Genomic DNA, 20387 nt, shown 5'->3' with positions numbered 1-20387 from the left:
TACTAGGACAAAAGAACAGGTTTATTATTAGTGTACTTTTGTCCTATTCAGCCTTTAATACCCATGCCTTCAAATTTATTCTCAGCTTTATATTTGATCATGCAGCCAAATATTTTTGTCTTCACTTTACAAATTTTAAAAAATTGATTAAATATTTGATTATGCTGTATTATTTTCTGTAATTAACAGAATAGGTAGAAAGGCCAAGGTCTCACTCAGACCAATAAAACTGAGATCAGTCCTTTGTAAAAGGGGAAACAAACAAGAAAAAAATATTAATATGCAGGTGTTGGCACAAGAAATTACATAAGGATAACATAAGAAACCTGTGAGATAAATACTGCATAGATCACTAGAAGGTAGGGGCAGAAGTTTAGTAGATAACATGTAATTTAAAAGCAATAATGAACAAAATGCTGAAAAAATGTGTCAATGTTAAGCAGCGTGAGAACCTACTACAATACGATTTTATAATACATTTTGAGTCCATGAAATATTAAAAAAATCTATACGAGAAGTTTTGGCTAAACAAAAGATTAGTATCAAAATAAGCAGATTTCCCATTAAAATAATTATAAATACATATTTTAGTGAAATTACTTTTTTCTTCTACAAAACAACTGGCTTTCTAGAAGCTGAGCATAATGTGGTATCCTATTTAGCTTTGACCTGACAGTCAAATATTTAATTTTCCAAGTGAAAGCACTTATAAAACTTTGAGAAAGTTTCACTGAGAAAAGCAAATTATTAAAAAAATAAAATCAGCCATTTGAGCATTAAAACATTCATATAAAGTGTATTGGGTTTTAGACCTTAGACAATAATTTCTCACGACACTACAGAGAAAATTAGTCTTCTTCAGAAGTACTTACAGTATGTCAAAAAAACCCCACATATGGCCCCTAAAATAAAAGAGAACTAATAGGATCCATAAATCAGTGGTCAATATATAAAGTCTCATCATAGAAATATTGTAAACAAAATATAATCAGGATTGTCTTTGGTATAACAGACTCCCAGGGAATCTCTGATGACTTTATATCCAACTTAAGAGAAAAAAGAAACTGTTTAAACATTTTGCATTTAAACTATCATGTAAAATCCAGTATATGTATATGATCACAGTTCAGAATGGTTCTTTTCTTTTAATAAAATGCTTCTGGCCTATAATACCAAATCTTAATCGTTCTGGCCAAAGATCCACTTCTGGAAAGGGTCTGATGGATTACAGGATGCTAAGCTCGGATGCTCTCCATTTCCTGTAAGGCACATATGTAGTGCTTCATTGTACAGAGTTTGATCCTAAAGTGAGAAAAAAAAAAAGTGAACAAAGAACAAACATGTTATTTTCCCCCACAGTTCTTCCCCCAAGCTGGGTGCTAAAGAGAAAGCTCAGACAGGTGGTGTAGAGCGGGGTAGAAAATACATAAGTAGTATTCAAGAGCCAACTTGCTTTGTTAGGAAAGTTTTGTGAAGTATTTTAAAAATACAAAACATCTGAATTGACCTCCAGGTGGATGTCTAGAGAAACACACTAAAGGATATCAACTGCTCTTTTAAGTGACATTCCTACTAGTGACATCAAGTTTTGATCTATAACTGAAAAGCTGAGATTATCTCCATTTTCCTGCCAAAACTAAACTGACTCTTTGGCTTCAGAGTCTTTATTTTGTTGGTGTTTTTGCATTTATTGGAAATCCAAAATTAACTAATATCAAAGATCATTAATACAAATGCCATTTCACTGCACAGGATACGTACCTTCTGGTGCAGCCACTGCTCCTCTCCAACAGCAAAGGTTTTCTGGCCTTTGTAGGTGCACTCCCGAAGCTGCACAGGTCCCTTGGCAGCATGCAGACAAAGCTCCTTCTGGATGTTATGGCGAATTTCGTGGTGTGCAGAATATTCAAAGTACTATTTAAATTTTAAAAAAAATTGGTAGACAAACATAAAGAAAAGCATTAAACTAAATTAAGCCTTTCCAATTCCCATACACAAAGTAGTAAGTTTCTTATTCAAAAATTTGAGACTACAGAATAATTCCTCTGATTTTTAGCGTAGACACTTCAAAAGCGTTTACCAAACTAAAAGCAGTTTTTAGTAGTTAATGCAATACTAATTTATACTTGTATGTATAAATTTGAAATAACCTTTTATGCATGTGCACTATGATGCAAAATCTTACTCCCACACAGTCCATATATAATTCAAGGAGACAAACTGAAGAGTAGAGACAGTTTAAGATAACTTAAATGTCTGCATTTCTGATCTTTAAAAATTTAGTTCTGTTGCTAGATTTTGTTTTTTTTTGAACAACCAAAAAAAAGTTGTCCCACAAAACAATACTGATTGCTCTATGCCAACTTTTGCTGTTTGACATAAACAATAAGTGTGAACGGTAGGATGCTGTTATATCCTCTTGTGAGGTAACCATTAGAAAAGTAACTATAAGCATGTATTTTGTGAGCTAATTCTACCATTATTTCCTTACAGCAGAGTACTCCTAAGGCTCAGCTGTGATTCTGATCCTAACAGGGATTTACTTCTAAAAGTTACAGACACAGTTGTTCTTTACCCCTCTAGCCCTAACCTAACATCCTGGTCTCAGGGTCCCTAACATTACATCTCACTGCTACTGTTTCTGGCCTCTGGATGTCAGCCACCTCTATCATATCTTTCCTTTGAATATTAAGGCCAGGTTCAGTTACCCCCGCCTTGGCCTCCCATTTTCCAGTGGTCAGCAATCACCTCCTCACTACTTTAGAAACTATGGGAACAGCACTGAGGAACAGACTGGCATCTCTCTCTTAAGGCTATATGACCAGCATTAGTCCTCAAAACAGGTACTGAAGGAGTGACCTGCTTAGTCATTTAGCTCTCAGAAATAGTAATTTACTTTTAATCTGGTAATCTGATTTATCTGTCCTGATTTATTTTTGGAACTTCAAAACCTCTGCAAGCCCTGAAAATAATGACTTGAAAGCTATGTTTATTATGTCTATTATTTGGATATTGAGATGGGCATGTTCCCAGCCTCCAATACTCTAAAAACAAAGAACGATGTACAACTGATATATAACTCTGGAAACTAGGTTCTCTTTTCTACTCTCATTTTAAATATTTGGACAAAGATGACAGCACGGGAAATACCAGCCTGCTAAAAGCCTGATAAAGAATAGAGGACAAATGAAAATAGAGCATTGACATGAGAAGGGTTAAGTAGCAAATATGCATCTCTTAAGCATTATCAGCAAAATCAATCTGAAGGCTGGCATTTAAAGGATTCAGGATTTAAGGATTCAGACTGTTATTTTGTAGCAGGAGGGAAACAAAAAAACACTTGAAAGAATAGTTTTAGTATAGCCCAAGATAACTTTGAGAACAACAGAAGCATACAGCAGATCTCTCAATACAATGTCTTTCTATAGTGTTCCCAAATTAATGACTGCGACAATGAGAAAAGGCTAATAGTATTAATCCACAATTGAATAAAACCCCAAATTCAATCCTGTAAGAAGCTAGCATAATAGGGTAGTTCTTAAGCTAGACAGCATGCCATGTCTCACAAAAAATGATTAGGAAAATATCACCTGATTAGGATTATGTGCCTCAATTTTCACAGTGCCATCAATGGATATCTCTTAAAATTGGAAAAAAACTTATTAACACCCTCCACCCCATAAGACAACAATTATATTCTAATAGAAATTTTAGACCTTTGCTGACCTTTAATTATTAAGGATCACTTTTAAAGGCAAGAGAGAAGTGTGTATTTCTGGACAGGGAAGAAGATGTTCTATTGTTAGTGTTACAGAAATGGCGAGTCAGTATCTGACATCTATTGCAAGTCATGTTGTAGAAGGAACAGAGCACCATGGCTGCCTCCAGGAGCTATGGACCAAAGAGAGCTCCTCTTGAACAAATGGAATCATATTATTCACTTGCATTAGCCAGTACAGGTTAGGCCACTTTGACCTCACACTGTGAGGCTGCAAGAGTGATAGGGAAGGTGGCTCAGGCCTGGACACTTGGTCTCCCATGGGCCGGATTCCAACCAACATCTTTCTTGACAGTGCGAGTCCTGGTGACAGAGAAAGAAGCAATAGGAGGAAGCATAAGGAAAAGAAGAATTAAGAAGACAACACTTATAAGACAGGCATAAGGGTAGCATGAAAAGGTTTTGCATAGAAAAGGGAGGGCAAGTGAAACAGTGCAAATGTGTTTGAAATCTGAATTTGTATACTGAAGTTAAAATATTAGAAACAGGACATGACATCAAGAGTAGTATGGAATATTTCTTTAAAAATGTATATAGGAATTAACTGTTAAAGAAAATAAAGGAAAAAAGAGATAAAGGAGAGAGAAATTGCATGTTAAAAATCAGTCAATTTCTCTAAAATTAATTAAAAGCTTTTATACAGTGGGAGAGAGAACAAAAATCAGGTATCAAATATTTTACCTGATTTCCTCCAAGTCCATGACAAGAATACATAATCAATGGTTTGCCACCATGGTTATTTTCACCAACATCCAGACACATGTGGTTACCTATATTTTTTAACTAAAGAAAGGGTGTTATCAGGATGAAAAAAGCTTAGTGGAATGAGAAACTGTCTCAGTCATAGACAAAAGTCATGTTTAGTTTAACAACAATTACAGCTGTTCCTTCCTTTTTAGTTTCTGCTACGCTCAAATCTAAAATTCCTGTTTTCTCAGTTAATCTTTTCTAACTGAAAGTCTAGTAACTACAGTCACACTTGGAGTTACTAGCCTGCTCTGTACAATGTTGCTGCTATTCAAATCACAATTTGAACAGATACACATAGAGTATTTAAAACAGGAGGAAGTTTTACTTGTAAATACATGCTAAAAATTCATATTCACCTCAAACTAAGAACAATTACTTTTTTTTGTTTGGTTGTTTTAGCAATGCAATCTCTAAAGTTATTTGGCAGGGAAAATGACTATTGACATAAATGAAAAATGAAAATGACATAGCTATTGATAAAGCTATAAAAGGTATGCAGAAGAGATTCTTTCTCCAGAGTAGTGACAGATAACCCTAGAGCAGTTAAAGATAGCTCAAGTCTAAAAGTTACAGCTAACATAGTACAAGAGATTAGCAAACCTCCTGGACAATGAAGAATATAAAATGTAATTAAAATTAAACTTACATATCCAGAAAACAAAGGATTCAGGTCTGGCACATATGCTTCTGGATAAACATTACTGAGGTACCAGGTAAAATTTTTACACTGCAGGCGCTGCCTTAAATCAAGTCGCTTTGATATATCTCCAAACGTTTTCTGTTAAAGGAAAGGAGGTTAAAAAAAAAGATGGAAGATAATATATTAACATTCATTCTGCACATGTAAAGCTATGATATTCTGTGTAGTATTAGGCAAGCTTTAAGCTTCCTTTGTTGACTTTTTTCTTGTTAATGCTGTACTACTACAGTTACTGCTGTCTTTCAGTGTCATAATACCAAATGACATCCTGCCTGCAACATTTCAAAGCACTTACAAGAAAATTACATTGCAAGATGGATAGCATAGAAGTATCTTTAGTCCCAATAAAGTTTTAACACAGTGCCATGAAGTGGGAGAGTACAAATAAGACCATACTGATGACAACCATAAAGCCACCTAATCTCACTAAAAGCATAAGCTGAAATAACAAACTGAATTAATGAAATAATTAGCATATTCAGTACAATGTATAATCTCCCAAACAAAATTCAGTTGTTTAGCTGCTGAACATTCCTAGGAAATGTAATGCTTTCAGTGATACAACAGTCATGAGAATTTATCACATGAATGGGGGGAAAATATCTTCTAAAAGAAAACTCTAGATTCCAGCTGGGCAGAAAACTTACAAAATAAATAAGCCAACACCCAAAGTCAACCCCAAATATTTGAAAGTAAACTGACTTTTTAAGCAGATAGAGACAGGATGGTTATCCACCACCATCAAGTAAGTTTTATTTTGCCACTAAAGAACAAAACCTGCTTTTTCAGTAAGAATACTAAGCAACTTGAAACTAACAAGACATTTTTCTCACTCCAGAAAATAAGTTGGTTTAAACATCTACACTCAGTAGTTTCTCTCATGTTCTTCTGGTAGTACCTGTACCTGCACAATGCAAACAACCCAGGGGAAAGTATGAAGAAAGCCACCAATAAAAAAACCTCACCATAAAAAAATAAACATTCATCAACCAAACACTTCAGTTTTTTCATGTTTGTTGGGATTGCAGCATTAAGCAAACTGAACAACCTTTTCATTAAAATATCTAGAATCCTTACATACTTTGTCAATAAATAACTTTTGCTCACCAAAACTTTCACCGCAGCAAGTGTGATTTCTAATACCACCACCACCACCTACTTGTTTCACAATTTTTGCTGCCTCTGTGTTTCTTCGGTAAAATATTTCTTTATATTCATCCATCCATACTTCTGCAAGGCGAACTTGATTACGTGTGATCACCTGAGTACCTTTTGGGAAAGTATGGGGACTCTTGCTGCGAAAGACATGGCCAACAACAGAGCAAGGCATGATCTCCAACTGTCCACCACATTGCCATACCTAATAATAACATTTAGTGTGTAAGTACACTGCAGTTACAGTTCAGGGGGTGGAAAAAATGTCAGTAATACTATTGCTTGCCAGAACGCATCAAAGCACTAGCAAGAGTATCTATATCAGGCATACCATTACATATATATATATATATATATACACAAGTGAATTTCCTTATCAGATAAACCCTGGAAACACACATTTCAGATAGCAACCCTCAAAACATTTAAAAAAAATAAAAGCAGTTTAGTGAGCATGTTTGTATTTTATTTCATCGGTAATTAGTAATTCAATTTTCTTGTCCTTAGTTGGCTGATTAAGCAGAGTCAATATTTAATACTAATTTATTCTCCAACCCCCAGTACACTGCCTGCATAGAGACAATTGCTAATTAGGGAGCTAAACTTACTCTGAAAGACATTTCTATATTTTCACCTCCCCATATTTCCATTTCTTCATCATAGCTTCCAATGTGTTCAAAGTAGTCTTTCGATATTGAAAAGAGACCTCCAGCAAAAGTAGGTGTTCTGCAAAACCAAAATTTTACTAAGAAAGACAGTAGGTTTTTTAAAATATAGATGTAAAATCATGGTGCAACTGTTCTATGAATTTTCCATGTACTTGTTAGTATTTCACTACAGTGATGCATATTCCTGGCATAGACAGTACTTCTAGCACTTAAATATGTTCACACAGAGTCTCATTTGACAGCTTATTGCCATTTATTAAGAATTCATTCAGACTAACAACTGCTGGCATAAAAGAAAGCATCCGGAAAACCAGCAAATTTTCTCTGTATGGAGGATATCGAGCAAAAGCACAACTCCTACAGACCAGTAAGCTGTCTGTGGACAAAGCAGGCACAATTATCATCAAATGCACTGCTGTATCAGCCTAGTATGTGGGTGCTCTGACATTTCTGTCATTCCTTCAAGTAAAGTGAATGAGGAGACAGAATCATTGTACTGTCTCTGAAAATAACTATGTATAATCTTCCTTTGCACCTTCCCCCTAGGAATATAGGCAATTTCCACCATATGTAGATGTCATGCAGAGCAATTACTACCTTGAGGAGGCTATATTTTTATGAATGCTTTAAAACATGGTTCCTAAAGCAAGTATTACAAAAAACATCTAAGATGCTAAGATGTCTGATTATACTGATCTGAAGAACTAAATTATTTACAAACTGCTATTCATAAGACAAACTCCATGAAAACAGAAGGATTTAAATAGTATTCAAATTATGTTTACCTAATTGGATAGGTTTCATCTTTTCTTCTTTTATTTTCGTGCTTTGGAAGAGACTCCCATCCAAATGACAAACTCCAATCAAAATTTCCCCTGTTGTGGCTATGCACATAAGGAGATGGTTTAATGAATTCAAAGGTATTGAGATCGATAGAAGCAATGTCAGGGCTTACAACAGCTACAGGATTCTCAGCTATTCTTGCCAATAATGGCTCCAACCAGCCATAAAAGCATTCACCTGTGGAGAAAATGGGAACACTGAATTTTTGCTTGACTATAAAGTAGTACACAGGGCATATTTTAACATGCCCAGCAAGCCAATACAGACTATTTTAAAATAACATTGCTAGTTATACTTTCAATAATATGAAACAGCAATAGGAAAGATTATATATTGCTAACATTTATAATTCATAAAAAAATCTGAAACACTAAATCAAAGACAACAGTATTATGAACCAGACCTGGCATAGTTACAGGTTACACTTACAATGAGCATCCAGGAAGGTAAGGGTCTCTCCTGTTGCTACTGAAGCTCCCAACAACCGTGCAGTGATCAGACCTTTTCTTTCCTTCTGACGGACTACTTTAACTATTTGAAACTGCTTCACATATTCATCTAGCTTATCATGCAGGTATTCTAGAAAGAGAAATCAGAGTCAGGATATTCAGTGCATACAAATGCCACTGCTCAAAATCTTACTCTTAAGCAAACAAGATAAAAAACTCACACTAACCCCAGAAATTATCTCAACATGAAAGCCATAAAAATTCCTATCTGCTGAAGGTAATTTTTAGGGTCTGAGTATTTTGGGCATAGGGGTGTAGGAAGAGGTGACCAGCAGAGAACAGGAGATGGAACATTAAAATAATTCTGAGCAAGAAAGAATGTGCTAGTACATCTCTGCTGCAGTGTTAACTATGTGAATACCAATTCCATTTTCATAGCAAATGGATCTCATACTTACATTATCTGCAGAACATGCAAATTCTTTCCTTAATGATGGCACATATAGACAAAGGCCACGGTATTTACAACAGTAACAGAAGCCATAAAAAAACCATTTAAATGTTCAGATTTTGAGAAAGAAACCCATATCATCTTTATTCTGCCCATCCTTAGTATTAGACTGTACTACTGAACACATTTCACATCCAAGTGTTTCAATATACTCCATACAGACTTGCAAAATACATTACATTAATACAAATACAAATTGCAAATACATTAATAGATGTATAAACATATTTATCTAAAGCTAAGCATACAAAGTTTTTTAAACTTGCATTTGTGTTCATACTAAGTATATATATAATTATTTTTGATACTCAGCTTGACTGTTGAAGATTATTTTGCCACTAAATAATTTAACTGTCTAATAAAGACACTGCTCTTCATAATTATAAAACTAATTTGCATAAAGACAACCACTATGATAAAATGCAAATTTCTGCAATTTGGGCCAATACTTGGATACTTTTTTCTACAAATTGGAATTGGTTTGAAATACAAATTACAAAGCTACTTGTCATGCAAGCAGTTATGCAGGTAAATCAGCATTGGAAAAAACAGAAACCTTTTAGAGCACAGGAATTTCGTATTTGACTACCTTAGGGAAAAATAAGGTGGGGGAGCGCTATTTTATATTAAAAAAAAAAAAAAGAAGAAAGAAAGAAACAAAACCACTTAGGATACTGTTATACATGTCAATAGTGGTAAGCAGACATCCTCTTAGCCAATTTATCTGCAATCCTAACATCTTCAATTACAGAACCAAAAACAGAAGCGAAAGCAGAAAGTCTTCTTACCATCTACACTGGCATCGTCCACCAAAATAATCTCCTTCAGCAGTATGGCAGGAGATGTGTACATCACACTGTGCACGGTTCTGAGCAGAGTTGACCACGCTTCATTATGGAAAACAATGATAACGCTTGTGGTTGGCAGTGGTGGGCAACGCTTAAACTTTTGTTCAATACATCTACAAATTGGAAAGTGTCAGGGTTACAAAATGGACAGCAATTTTTACTCAAACTCTTTCCTTTCTAGCGCAAAACTTTGTAACTATGGTCATTAAATAGTTCTGCTTCTGTGCTTCCTATGCTAGCTTTGGTGTGCAAAGATAGGTACTTCAGCTGGAGCAGCTGTTCAGAGTGTTTTTCAAAATATCATGACTGAGAATTGAACAACTTAGTTGTGCTTCTGTCTCACATACATTTGAGTACATTTCATATAATACCCAGGCCTTCTGCTGGAGAAAATGTTATTTTATTGAGAACAGCAGGTACTGACTGAGCTAACTCAAAATTCACCATTACTGCTGAAACCTAAGAATACAAAGAAGAATATTTATTAGAAAAATTCAAAGTTTGCAAGAAAAAAAAAAAAGGATCTAATTCAAATTTCAAAGCTCTGCAGAATCTTATGTAAGCCTTAGGGCAGCATGTCCCATTCAAGGGATACAATTTTAAGCCCACAGTTTTTCAAGATTGAAATATCCTAAACATAACTTTAGATCCAATGGCAAGTCAAGATGACAATGCTGTATTCATAAGTTGCACACTTATTTATCACCTGTCAGCTTTAGGGCCTGGAGGGCACCCCAAGGCAATAACCACAGTCAGTGACCCACAAGACACACCAGCAAAACCACCCCAGTTTTGCTCTAGGAGAGGTTATGGTGAGCTGCACCACATGTGTCAGCAGCAGCTCAGTAAGTTTAGCCACTTCTGGCACAGATGGCTGACAACATTCTATCTGACACTGACAGAGACTGCTCATAACTAAAACTCACTACCCCCAAGTCCTAGAGTTTACATTTTAAAAATTCTTCAATATTACAAGATTGGTGCCGAGATCTTCCATTACCTTGTTTAACAATTCTTAATTTATTAAATTATGCCGGTGATTTTATTAATGCTGAATGCTAAAAAAATGGGGGGTGGTGTTTTAATTGGAAAAGTGTTGAAACCACATTTTTTGTTTTCTTATAAGTAAAACGAAGCAGGCTTCCTGAAAGTTACTCAGAAATTTTAGCCTTAAAGGGAAAAGCAGGACACCTTATTTAAATATGGTTACTTTGAATTCAAAACCATGAAAGAACTGAACTTTTCTAAACATTCTTGGCTTTGGCACTATGGATCATTATGTACAGCCAATCATTATGTATAGCTAGGAGACTTTCCTAAACTATCACCTACTGCTGAACTCAAGCCACTTTGCAGTCTGAATTTCTGAGAAGTTTTTCAACTTTTAGGACATACACATTTCAACTTACTCAGGAGGTCGAGTGTCTGGTCCAAGATCTCGGTGTAAAGAAATCCTATCACTTGCAAATGCATTAAAACAGTGTTTCTCTTCTCCAAGCTGTTTTTCTTTCTGTTCTTCTGAATTTAAATTGGTGGTTTTAAATGCTTTACCAGAAGCTCCAGGAGCATTAGGATCTTGAGGTGGTCGATCTAGAAAGGGTTTCAGTTCCACTGGAGTATAGTGCCCTGGCAAACAGTGTCTCTCTCCAGGACTCTTAGTTTGTCTAATGGGTGCTTTTATCTGCATTTTTGGCTTTGCACCTTTGATATTGTTCATAGCATTTAACACAAGACCTAATACATGACTTTTCTTTCCAACAACTGGCTCAATCCCTGCTTCATCCTTAAAATCTTGAACACCTACTTCTCTTTGTAATAAAAATAAAAATACCAGAAAGACAAACACAATAATGCTAAACTTCCAAAGTTTCCAGTGAAAAAATGTCTTAAATAGTTTAGGTGTCTTTTTCAAGGCCATTCTAGTTTTAAAAATTTTCACACAACGAAAGTTTCTCTGAGTATTGTTCTTCAAAATGTCACAGCATTTCTTGAAATTATAACACCTGAAAATCAAAACAAATAGTATTCATTTAGACAACTAGTATATTCAACTATGTAAAGCCATAAAAAATTAATGGGAAGGAATTAATTCACAGCTCCCAAAAGTCAACTGTTATGCATACTACATCACTTAAAGATACACCAAACCTATCTGTAAGATACCCAAAATGTCCTTTCCCTGCCTTTTGTTTTGGGTTTTATTTGTTAAACACACTTCATATAGAAGAACCAGAAATCAGGCATACCATCAAGAATAAAACATTATTTCTGCACAGTACAGCTACTTCAAGTTTATTTTCTTCCAAGTAGTTTGTTTAAAATTAGAATAGTCTTGTGAAAGCAGGGAATTTTAGTCAATGATGGGACAGAATAAAAACAGGTAGCATCAATACATTAGTTCAAGCTGCATGTCAGGCATGGGGGAAGTGAACTAGAAGATAGGAAAGATTTTTCAATAAACTTATTTCAACAATTTTCAAGTTTCCGCCACTATCTTTTTCACAGACAAGTAATTATTCACTTGCTTTCAAAGATGAAACTATGAAAGACATTTGAGGACTACTAAAATCAAAGGGGATACATTCTGCCATCAGCCTGAATAGCTGGAATAGCTATTCAGGGAATAGCTTAATTTTTGTCTAAATTGCAGGTATTTGAATCAAGAAGAGAAATAAATAGCATCTAGCTTAAAGCCACAGTTAGCTCCCACTACTGACCACAAAAATGCAAAAACCTACTACTTTTCTATTTATTCCTCTGAAATACAACTACATCTTAATTGGAGTAATATATACTCAGGAAGAGATATGAGTCTGAGAAAACACCTCCCTGCCCCTTACTTGCTTTTCTTCAAGAATCTGCAGGAGAAACTAAGCATCTGGATTTCTTCACATTATACTGTTTTTCAAAGCTTATGTCAGCTTAATAAACCCATGCATTCAAACTACTACTAAATGTTTTTACCATAGAATTATTGTTAAAAGAATGCAGAGGGGACGCATATTAGATCACACTAAAAGTACCAAAAACATGCTTCTCAACTCACAAAATTTAAAAAAAAAAAAAACCAAACCAAACAAATCGGTCCATTTCTGTGTCACATATTATTCTCCCATTTTTCCTTACTGCTGAAACATTTGGACTACAATACTGATACCTTTATAGTGGAAGACTACAAATAAAAACTTTCTTCCCAATGAAAGGACTGCAACCAAATTACCAAACTGCCAGATTGAAAAACATCTTGTTTTTTCACAGTGTCTGGTGGGTTGATCTTGACTGGCTGCCAGACACCAACTCAGCCACTCTCTTGCTTTCTGTCCTCAGAGTGACAGTGGGGACAAAATAAGATGGAAAATCACATGGGTTGAGCTAAGGACAGTGCAATCACTTACCAATTACTGTCACAGGGAAAACAGACTTGTAATGATGAATTTAAATTTATTGCAAATTAAAAATAGAGTAGGATGGTGAGAAACAAAGGTTCAAACTACCTCCCCTGTCTCAGCTTCACTCTTTCATTCCCAGTTCTTCTCTCCCCTTTCTGTTTAGTGGTGCAGAAGGAATGAATAATAAGGGCTGTGGTTAGCTTGAAAGACTTCATCTCTAGCACTCATTCCTCTGCACACTTTGCCCCTGCTCCAGCACAGGTTCTCTCCATGCAGTACAGTACTTCAGCATAAACTGTTCCAGCATACATGATCCACAGGTCACAGTTCCTGCCAGGATCTTGCTCCTGCACGGGCTCTCCATAGGCTGCAGCTTTCTTCAGGGTACATCCACCTGCTCCAGCCTGGGGTCCTGCACAGGCTGCAGAGTGGATACCTCCTCTGGGGTGGTCCTTCATGAGCAGCAAAGAAATTCTTCTTCACTGCAGTCTTCTCCGTGAGCTGCAGTGAGAATATCTGCTCCAGTGCCTGGAATACCTACTCCCCTCCTTCTTCCTGACCTTGGGTTCTGCATTTTTCTCACTCCTCTTTGTCACAGCTGCTGTGCAGTATCTTTTACCCTTTCTTAAATACCTCATTGAGAGGCACCACCTGCTACAATGGGTGGCTCAGCTTTGGCCAACAGTGGGTCTATTTTACAGCTGGCTTGAACCAGCTGTGTTGACCTAAAATAAGATGGAGGTGGGGGGGGGGGGGCAGCCCCATGTCTCTTATCAGAGGCCACCTGTGAAGTCATCCTCACCTCCTAACCTTGCCATGAAAATGCAATACACAACTGCATTTGTGTAAAACACAAACTATATGCGTAGATCAGCACACAGTACTGCAGGGGCTACAGCTCCTGCAGGCTGCTAACCAGGAATGCTTTCCTAACAACATCAAAATCACATTACTGTTTCACAGTGCACCATGCACAAGCACATCAGATACCAGAAAATCTTAAAGCTTAGAAATCAATTAGCAATATAGATATATCTTCCCCAAATGGAAAAAGAGGAAATATCTTCATATATATACCTATATCTATCTATACATATATTTCAAATACATGATGTCATAAGAGGCATTAGAAACGAGATGTGGAGCATGCTGCCACAACACACATATGAAATGTGTTTGTCTCTAGAAAAGAACCTTCTCTGGAGTTAGGTGGGTTGTGGAAGACAGCAACACAACCCTTTCAGTGTGGATTAGTCCACTCTACTAGCATGCCACAGAAACGAGTGTAAGTGATTTTTGTCTAAGAAAGGATCAAGTGACAGCCTTGAAATATTATGTGCAGAAAATGCCAGGTGGACAGAAGCTTGACTGCCACAAGCATACAGCAAAACCTTTTGATACAGACAAATGCTGAGTGTAGCTTTGTTGACAAAATATCTGATAGGGATATTGCTTACAATAAGAGAAGAGTTCTTTGTCGTACAAAACAGTAGCAGTTTCCAGAACAGAAGCTGCATTGTCCAAAGAACTTTTGCCATGAAAGCTGTATCTTACTTAGAGTTTTTACCAGGATATTTTTGTAGTCAGAAATACAATCTTTATTCGCCACAAATGCCTCTCACATTTTCATGGCAGAGCAATGTGTCAGCAAACATAGACGAAGCTACTATTCAATCCTCCAGGACATGCTGAAGAAATATGTGGCATGATTAAACTCCCTGGGGTGACTGTTTAGCAAAGCATTTAATCTTCTATTCACTGGTGTTATTTTCTAATAGTAGTCTGGATTCTTAGAGCAGCTTGAAATAACTAGCCCTAAACATGTGAAGTTAGATTTTTTTTTTTTTTAGGAAGAAAAGAACCAGAAAACTAAAATGTATTACTGAATTCTTCTAAAAGTGCCAAAAAGCAGCTGCCACGCTACTTCAAACATCACATGGACAGTGTGAGAATTCAATGCAGTCTATGTTACATTATGCCACCCACTGGTTCTGATGTCAGACTGTCTGCAAAAAATCTTACAAGAATGCCTTGCTAATGTAGCCAACAAGCAGAAAACTCTGATTTTTTCTTTTGTCAGCTTGATCTGAACAACACTGTACAGAATAATCTTTTATAAAAAAGTGAAAGTATCATTAACCCAAATCAGCAGAAATTCTTTCCAATCATGCGAGACAAAATTTATTAGGGTGAGTATCAACCATATACTTGATGTCAGGTTATTTTAAAATTTAAAATCTACTTTTCTTCTATCCAAATGTTAAATAGGTTTCAAATGTTTCCTGACAATATTGCTTGTAGAACATTAAAACCTAAAAGAATAAGTAAAAATACTAAAACCAGAACAAAACAAAAATCCTAAAAATGGAAAAATAGGGGGAAAATAGTTCAGAATTATTCTAATCAAAACTATTTAACTACAGGCTTCAAATTAATCTAATTCTCTATAATTCCAGAAGCACAGTCTCATTAAAAGTTTGTCTGCTTCTCCTAGTTATCAAAGCATACAATCCCTTCCTCAAAATTTAGAGATCCCTTAACTGAAGGGAAAATTCTAGGCAGGGCTTTTTGTTTTCTTTGCATGAGTATCAATGCTACTAAAGCATTAGTTACTGAAATAATCAATTTGGTAAATGATATTTTCATCTTCTATTGCCATGGAAATTGATGGTTCTTTTTCTAAAGGCAAATAAATTAAAAATACATCCCTGAATAAAACTGTTTGCACTTCCTAGAACTTTATCCCAGAGGAACATCCATTCACATAAGCACCTTTGTTGACAGACTAAGGAATATTCAATTCAGAGTGAACCCTTCATAAAGGTCTAGCTTTACATAGAATATGAAGATTCTTCACAGAACCAAAACCATTCAAAAGCACTTCAGAAATTTGGGATAATTAAAAAAGTTGCTGAAGTTTAGCAAACAATGCTACTGTTTACAAGAATATTAGCTCTTGATTTAAATAAAGGAAAAAATGATAGAATGAAATGCACAGAAGTTAAAGACTAAAGACATGAAAATGAGAAACAGAATCAGCTGCTTAATTTTTGTCTCCACACTTGCTTATCTGTTTCACTTAGAGTTCCTACTGAATGCACTCCTAAACAGGGTACACATACCTAAAAGAAACAGAAATTCACAAACCCTAAGTGCTGTTCCTCCAGGTACATTCTTTGAATCCCAGCCAGTAGAAATGTGGTTCTATTCCTGAAAAAAAGTTGCTAGAGGAATACTGAATGTGTTCAGCTCCTGAGCCTTCATTTTAGGAACATTAAGAGCACAGGTTATTCCAGCAAGTACTGGATGTAACCTGCCTCACTGACTGTTACAGAGGAATGAGAAGCAGTTCCTTCTGGAGGAGCATACTGAAGAAGCTGAAGAAGTTCTGAGCAACAGCAGCACAGAACAGCTTGCTGAAACAAACTTGGTCAAGTACCTCCTTCAGTGGTTTCACTCAGATAAAAAAAGAATAAAAAAAGAGGAAAAACCCCCAGCAAGCCATCACCAAATCTACTTCTATGTATTCTAATGGAGGTGCTTCAAACTCAAACTTTCACATGCTCTTTCAAAATTAGCACTACTACCATTTTTCTACAGCCAAGCACTACATGTGACAGGCAGAGATAGACAGTTCCCTTTGACAATGGATAATAATAAAAATATACAGTAATCATCTATTATAAGAATAGTTATGGCTTATTTTTACAGATCTAAGACATGTAAATGACATGCACTTATCTCAAATGTAAATTTCACTTAACTCTGTATTTTCCTTTTTTTCCTTGGTCAGATTGTTTTGGGCCTCTGTTAAAATTATTTTATACTTCCCCTAAAAATGCCATGATGAAAAGTGAGCATGATAGCAGTTGTAAAGTGCTGTTTGAACTTAGAAGGATTAGTGTCTCATTTTCATTTAAGCACCAGAAGATAATGTCTGGACCATAAACAGAGGACTTTTGTTTGTTTTCCTGATTGTAGGAACATTTCTAAGATAACAAAAACATCCAAGTATCAAATGCAGGTCTTGAAATCACAAGTAGCCTTAAACTTTTGTTTAAGTGATAAGTGTAAAGCAAAGAAAGTCTCCTCATGGGAGATTTCCTGGGTTAGTGACTGCTACAGAGACTGTTGGAAGCTCCCATAGGTGTCTTCACTTTCCTCCTCTCCCCACTCCAGTGTCTCTCTTCCAGTTACATTTCACTGCTGAATAATGTTAGTCCACTGTAGTTAGTCACTTGAAGCTAGAATTTAATTGCTAAATTAGTCAGTGGTTTTGTGATATAATTCTGTTTGTAAGCAGAACTATTTCCTATGGCACATTATCTCAGTGAGTCTTAGGGAAAATCAGACAGTTGTAAGACAGACAGCAAGTGAATAAATCCATGCTTTACATGACTGAAAAAAATTTAGCACTTTATAGTTTAGAAACTTGAGACACTTTCAGATCTTGTAGAAGACAGGCACAACAATGAGCAGATTAGGATGAGAAACTTGTAAGCGTTGGCAGGCAACTGATCAGCATTTCATATCATGAACATGATTCTCTACATTGATTCCAAAAGAGGGAAAACCATGGACTAAGTAACAGCTCTTGAACAGGCGAACCAGGTAGCAAACTTGGGCAAGGCAAAAAAAAAAAAAAAAAAAAAAACAACCAAAAAAAAACCTCTCTAAGCAACAGTGTGTGTTCACCTAGAACCACAGACACTGGGGAGATGTCACAGAGAGGGCAATTATATCTTGCTCCTATTTTGACAGGGCTAAAGATATCCGGACTGCTTCTGGTATTACCCCACCCCAGAAAAGGGACATGTTAAGTGGCAATAGCAGTTATGAGGAGGAGGAAAACTGGTCTGCTCCTTCCCACAGTGCAACAAAAATAGCAATTCAGGCTCTCTGTAATGAACTTAATTTTTACTTTGCTCTGTTATTGAGAAGCCTCGAAATGACAGTAGCCGATGCCAAACTGACCAGGCCATTGAGCAAACCTGGCTAAAAAAGGAAACCAAAAGCTGGAAGATGGCTGCTTTGTCTCAGGCTCTAAGCCTGACAGCTCAGCAGTGTACCACTACTTTTAGTCGAGTCTGAATTGATCAATATAATTTATAATCTTTTAAACAATGGAGGTCTTCTTGCTACAGAAGACTAACATGTACAACACCACTGGGTTGCATACATATTTGTACTTCCAGTAAGATTTTTTTATTTAACCAACAAAAAATTTTATTAATAAATTCTTCTTTATAAAAGAATATTTTACACAATGTTAAAAAGAAATTAAAAATCCATTACACAGAGGTTATTAAATTTAAAGGACACTTCTTCTGTCAGTTTCAAACTAAGCAAACATTGCCTAAGCATTGTCACCTGCTGTGCAGAAGACTAACAAACTGCCGGAGGGGAGAGACAATGCGACAACTCTTTCAAAGCGCTATGAGTAGGATGAAATTCACCAGAGTTAGCTGGCAATGTACACAGCTGGTACCACCCTGCCGCCCGAATCAATGCGGTACTGTGGGCAAACCCTTGGGCGGGACCCGTACGTGGCAGAGACACCTCCCTCGGTCAATACCTTCGGTTTGGACAGTGCATCCGGCCGGCACTTCCCGGAGCCCCGTGTCCGGTCAGGCGGCAGCCTGGGTTCCTCGCCCGCTCCAGGAGCCCGCAGGGCCGGGCTGTCCCGGCCCCGGGAAGGCCCGTGGGGCCGGCGGCCTGGGGGGAGCTGAGGGACCGCGCGTGGAGCGTGCGCGCCGAGGGGCGGCTGAGGGGACCCCCCGGGCGGCTCCGGCCCCGCGCCCCCGCACGCTCCCGCCCCTCACGGCTCCCGCCCGCCGTGCCCCGCCGGGCGCGCCCGCACGGGCAGCGGCAAGCGCAGGAGAAGCGGCAGCGGACGCTGTCCCGCCGCCGGCCACAGCCCTTGGAGAGGCCAAGGAGGAGCGGAGCCGCGCGGTGCTCCCGCGGCTCCCCCACTCACCTCATCCGGCGGGAGGACGGCGAAGGCGCTGCCGAGGGAGCGGCACCGGAGCCCCGGGAGGCCGGAGCCGGGCGGGCTCTGCGGCTTCCGCCCCGCGCCCGCCAGGTGCGCGCGGCCGGCCCCGCGCCTGCGCCCGCGCGCCCGCGCCCCGCCCTCACCTGGCGCCCAGGTGCGCGAGGCGGCCCCGGGGACGCGCCCGGGAGCCGCTGCGCCCATCCCGCTCCCGCTCCCGCTCCCGCTCCGATCCGCGGGAGACACGGAGCTCTGGCACAGCCACTGAGCGCGCACCCAGCTGGGGCCGCACGGCTGCGGGGCTTGCTTCGACCACCCAAGCCTTACGCTGTGCAAGATGGGACTGACCAAGCACTCCCAGTGCTGGGAAACAGGACACAAAATCCCTCTGTGGTGAGATCACAGCCTGGGAGAAGGGATATCACACAGCTCTCTCTTCACAATGTAGTTTCCCAGAGAGATAGGTACAAAATCGCATTTCTACAGAAGGATGGTTTAATGTGGGGAGCAAAAACCGCAAAGCAGTATTTGCACTCCCGTAACAGAGTGTAGAGTCTCCTCTTCTTCCTCCTCTCTCGTAATAGCAGCACAATCACCGTCTCACCCAGCGCTTCAAAACGTCCTGTGAGCTGCTGAGCCGCAGGTATCTAAAGGTGCTCAGCAATTAGAAGGGGAGTTGGCAGTAGTTGTACTGATTTGTGTCACAGCAGTGCCAAAAATGGTGATGTCAGTTCTTTTGGAAATTAATATTGCCCAGGAACAAGATTTAGATCAGAATCTCTCACAATTCATAGGTTCTGTTATTTCTAGGATATTAAAATCCTTCCTTTTTGCCTTTGACAGCTGATGCCTAAACTGTGCTAAGCACTGTATCACCGGAGACAGGCATAGCCATTGTTCAACTTTTATAGCACAAAATTCAAGTAAGGCAAATTTCTAGAGTGAACTTTTAAAAATATGCTGTTTCCCAAAATAATGCCTGCATTAACAGCATACTGACTCCTTAAAAAAACCCAAAAGAACCCAAACATCCAACCCCAACCAAACATTAAGAACAGTACCAATGAAAACCTCACTTCAGAACAAGACTTAGACCATTCACATAGCTTGTCTTCTACCAAGCACCACGTCACATAATTAGCAACAACTTTTAGCAGAGACAAAAGCATGAGAATTTTGCAGTAATCGCGCAATTCTCAACATTTAATGTCAGGGCAATGTTGTTGCAAAAGTTCTATTTTCATTGCAAGATGAAGCAAGAGGTAAAACCACAGAGCAAATAAAGCTAGATAGCAAAATCACTGTTA

The 20387-nt window shown here is 38.0% G+C and overlaps 1 protein-coding gene across 1 annotated transcript; it reads right to left on the bottom strand.

Annotated features, from left to right (window-relative positions):
* Positions 1-360: 360 nt before the first annotated feature.
* Positions 361-19183, bottom strand: GALNT3 (polypeptide N-acetylgalactosaminyltransferase 3). The gene is made up of 11 exons (XM_056496732.1): positions 19069-19183; positions 11112-11705; positions 9643-9815; positions 8324-8473; positions 7837-8071; positions 6992-7109; positions 6388-6588; positions 5175-5306; positions 4460-4561; positions 1762-1914; positions 361-1302 (listed from the first exon to the last, which is right to left on the bottom strand). The coding sequence occupies exons 1-11, from the start codon at positions 19071-19073 to the stop codon at positions 1180-1182; spliced, it is 1986 nt and encodes a 661-aa protein (XP_056352707.1). The 5' UTR covers positions 19074-19183; the 3' UTR covers positions 361-1179.
* Positions 19184-20387: the final 1204 nt, after the last annotated feature.

This window comes from Oenanthe melanoleuca, chromosome 7 (assembly GCF_029582105.1).
Source record: "Oenanthe melanoleuca isolate GR-GAL-2019-014 chromosome 7, OMel1.0, whole genome shotgun sequence".
In the NCBI taxonomy this organism is placed as follows: domain Eukaryota; kingdom Metazoa; phylum Chordata; class Aves; order Passeriformes; family Muscicapidae; genus Oenanthe; species Oenanthe melanoleuca.
The sequence above is the reverse complement of the archived record's forward strand: the minus strand, read 5'-3'. Positions and strand labels throughout refer to the sequence as shown.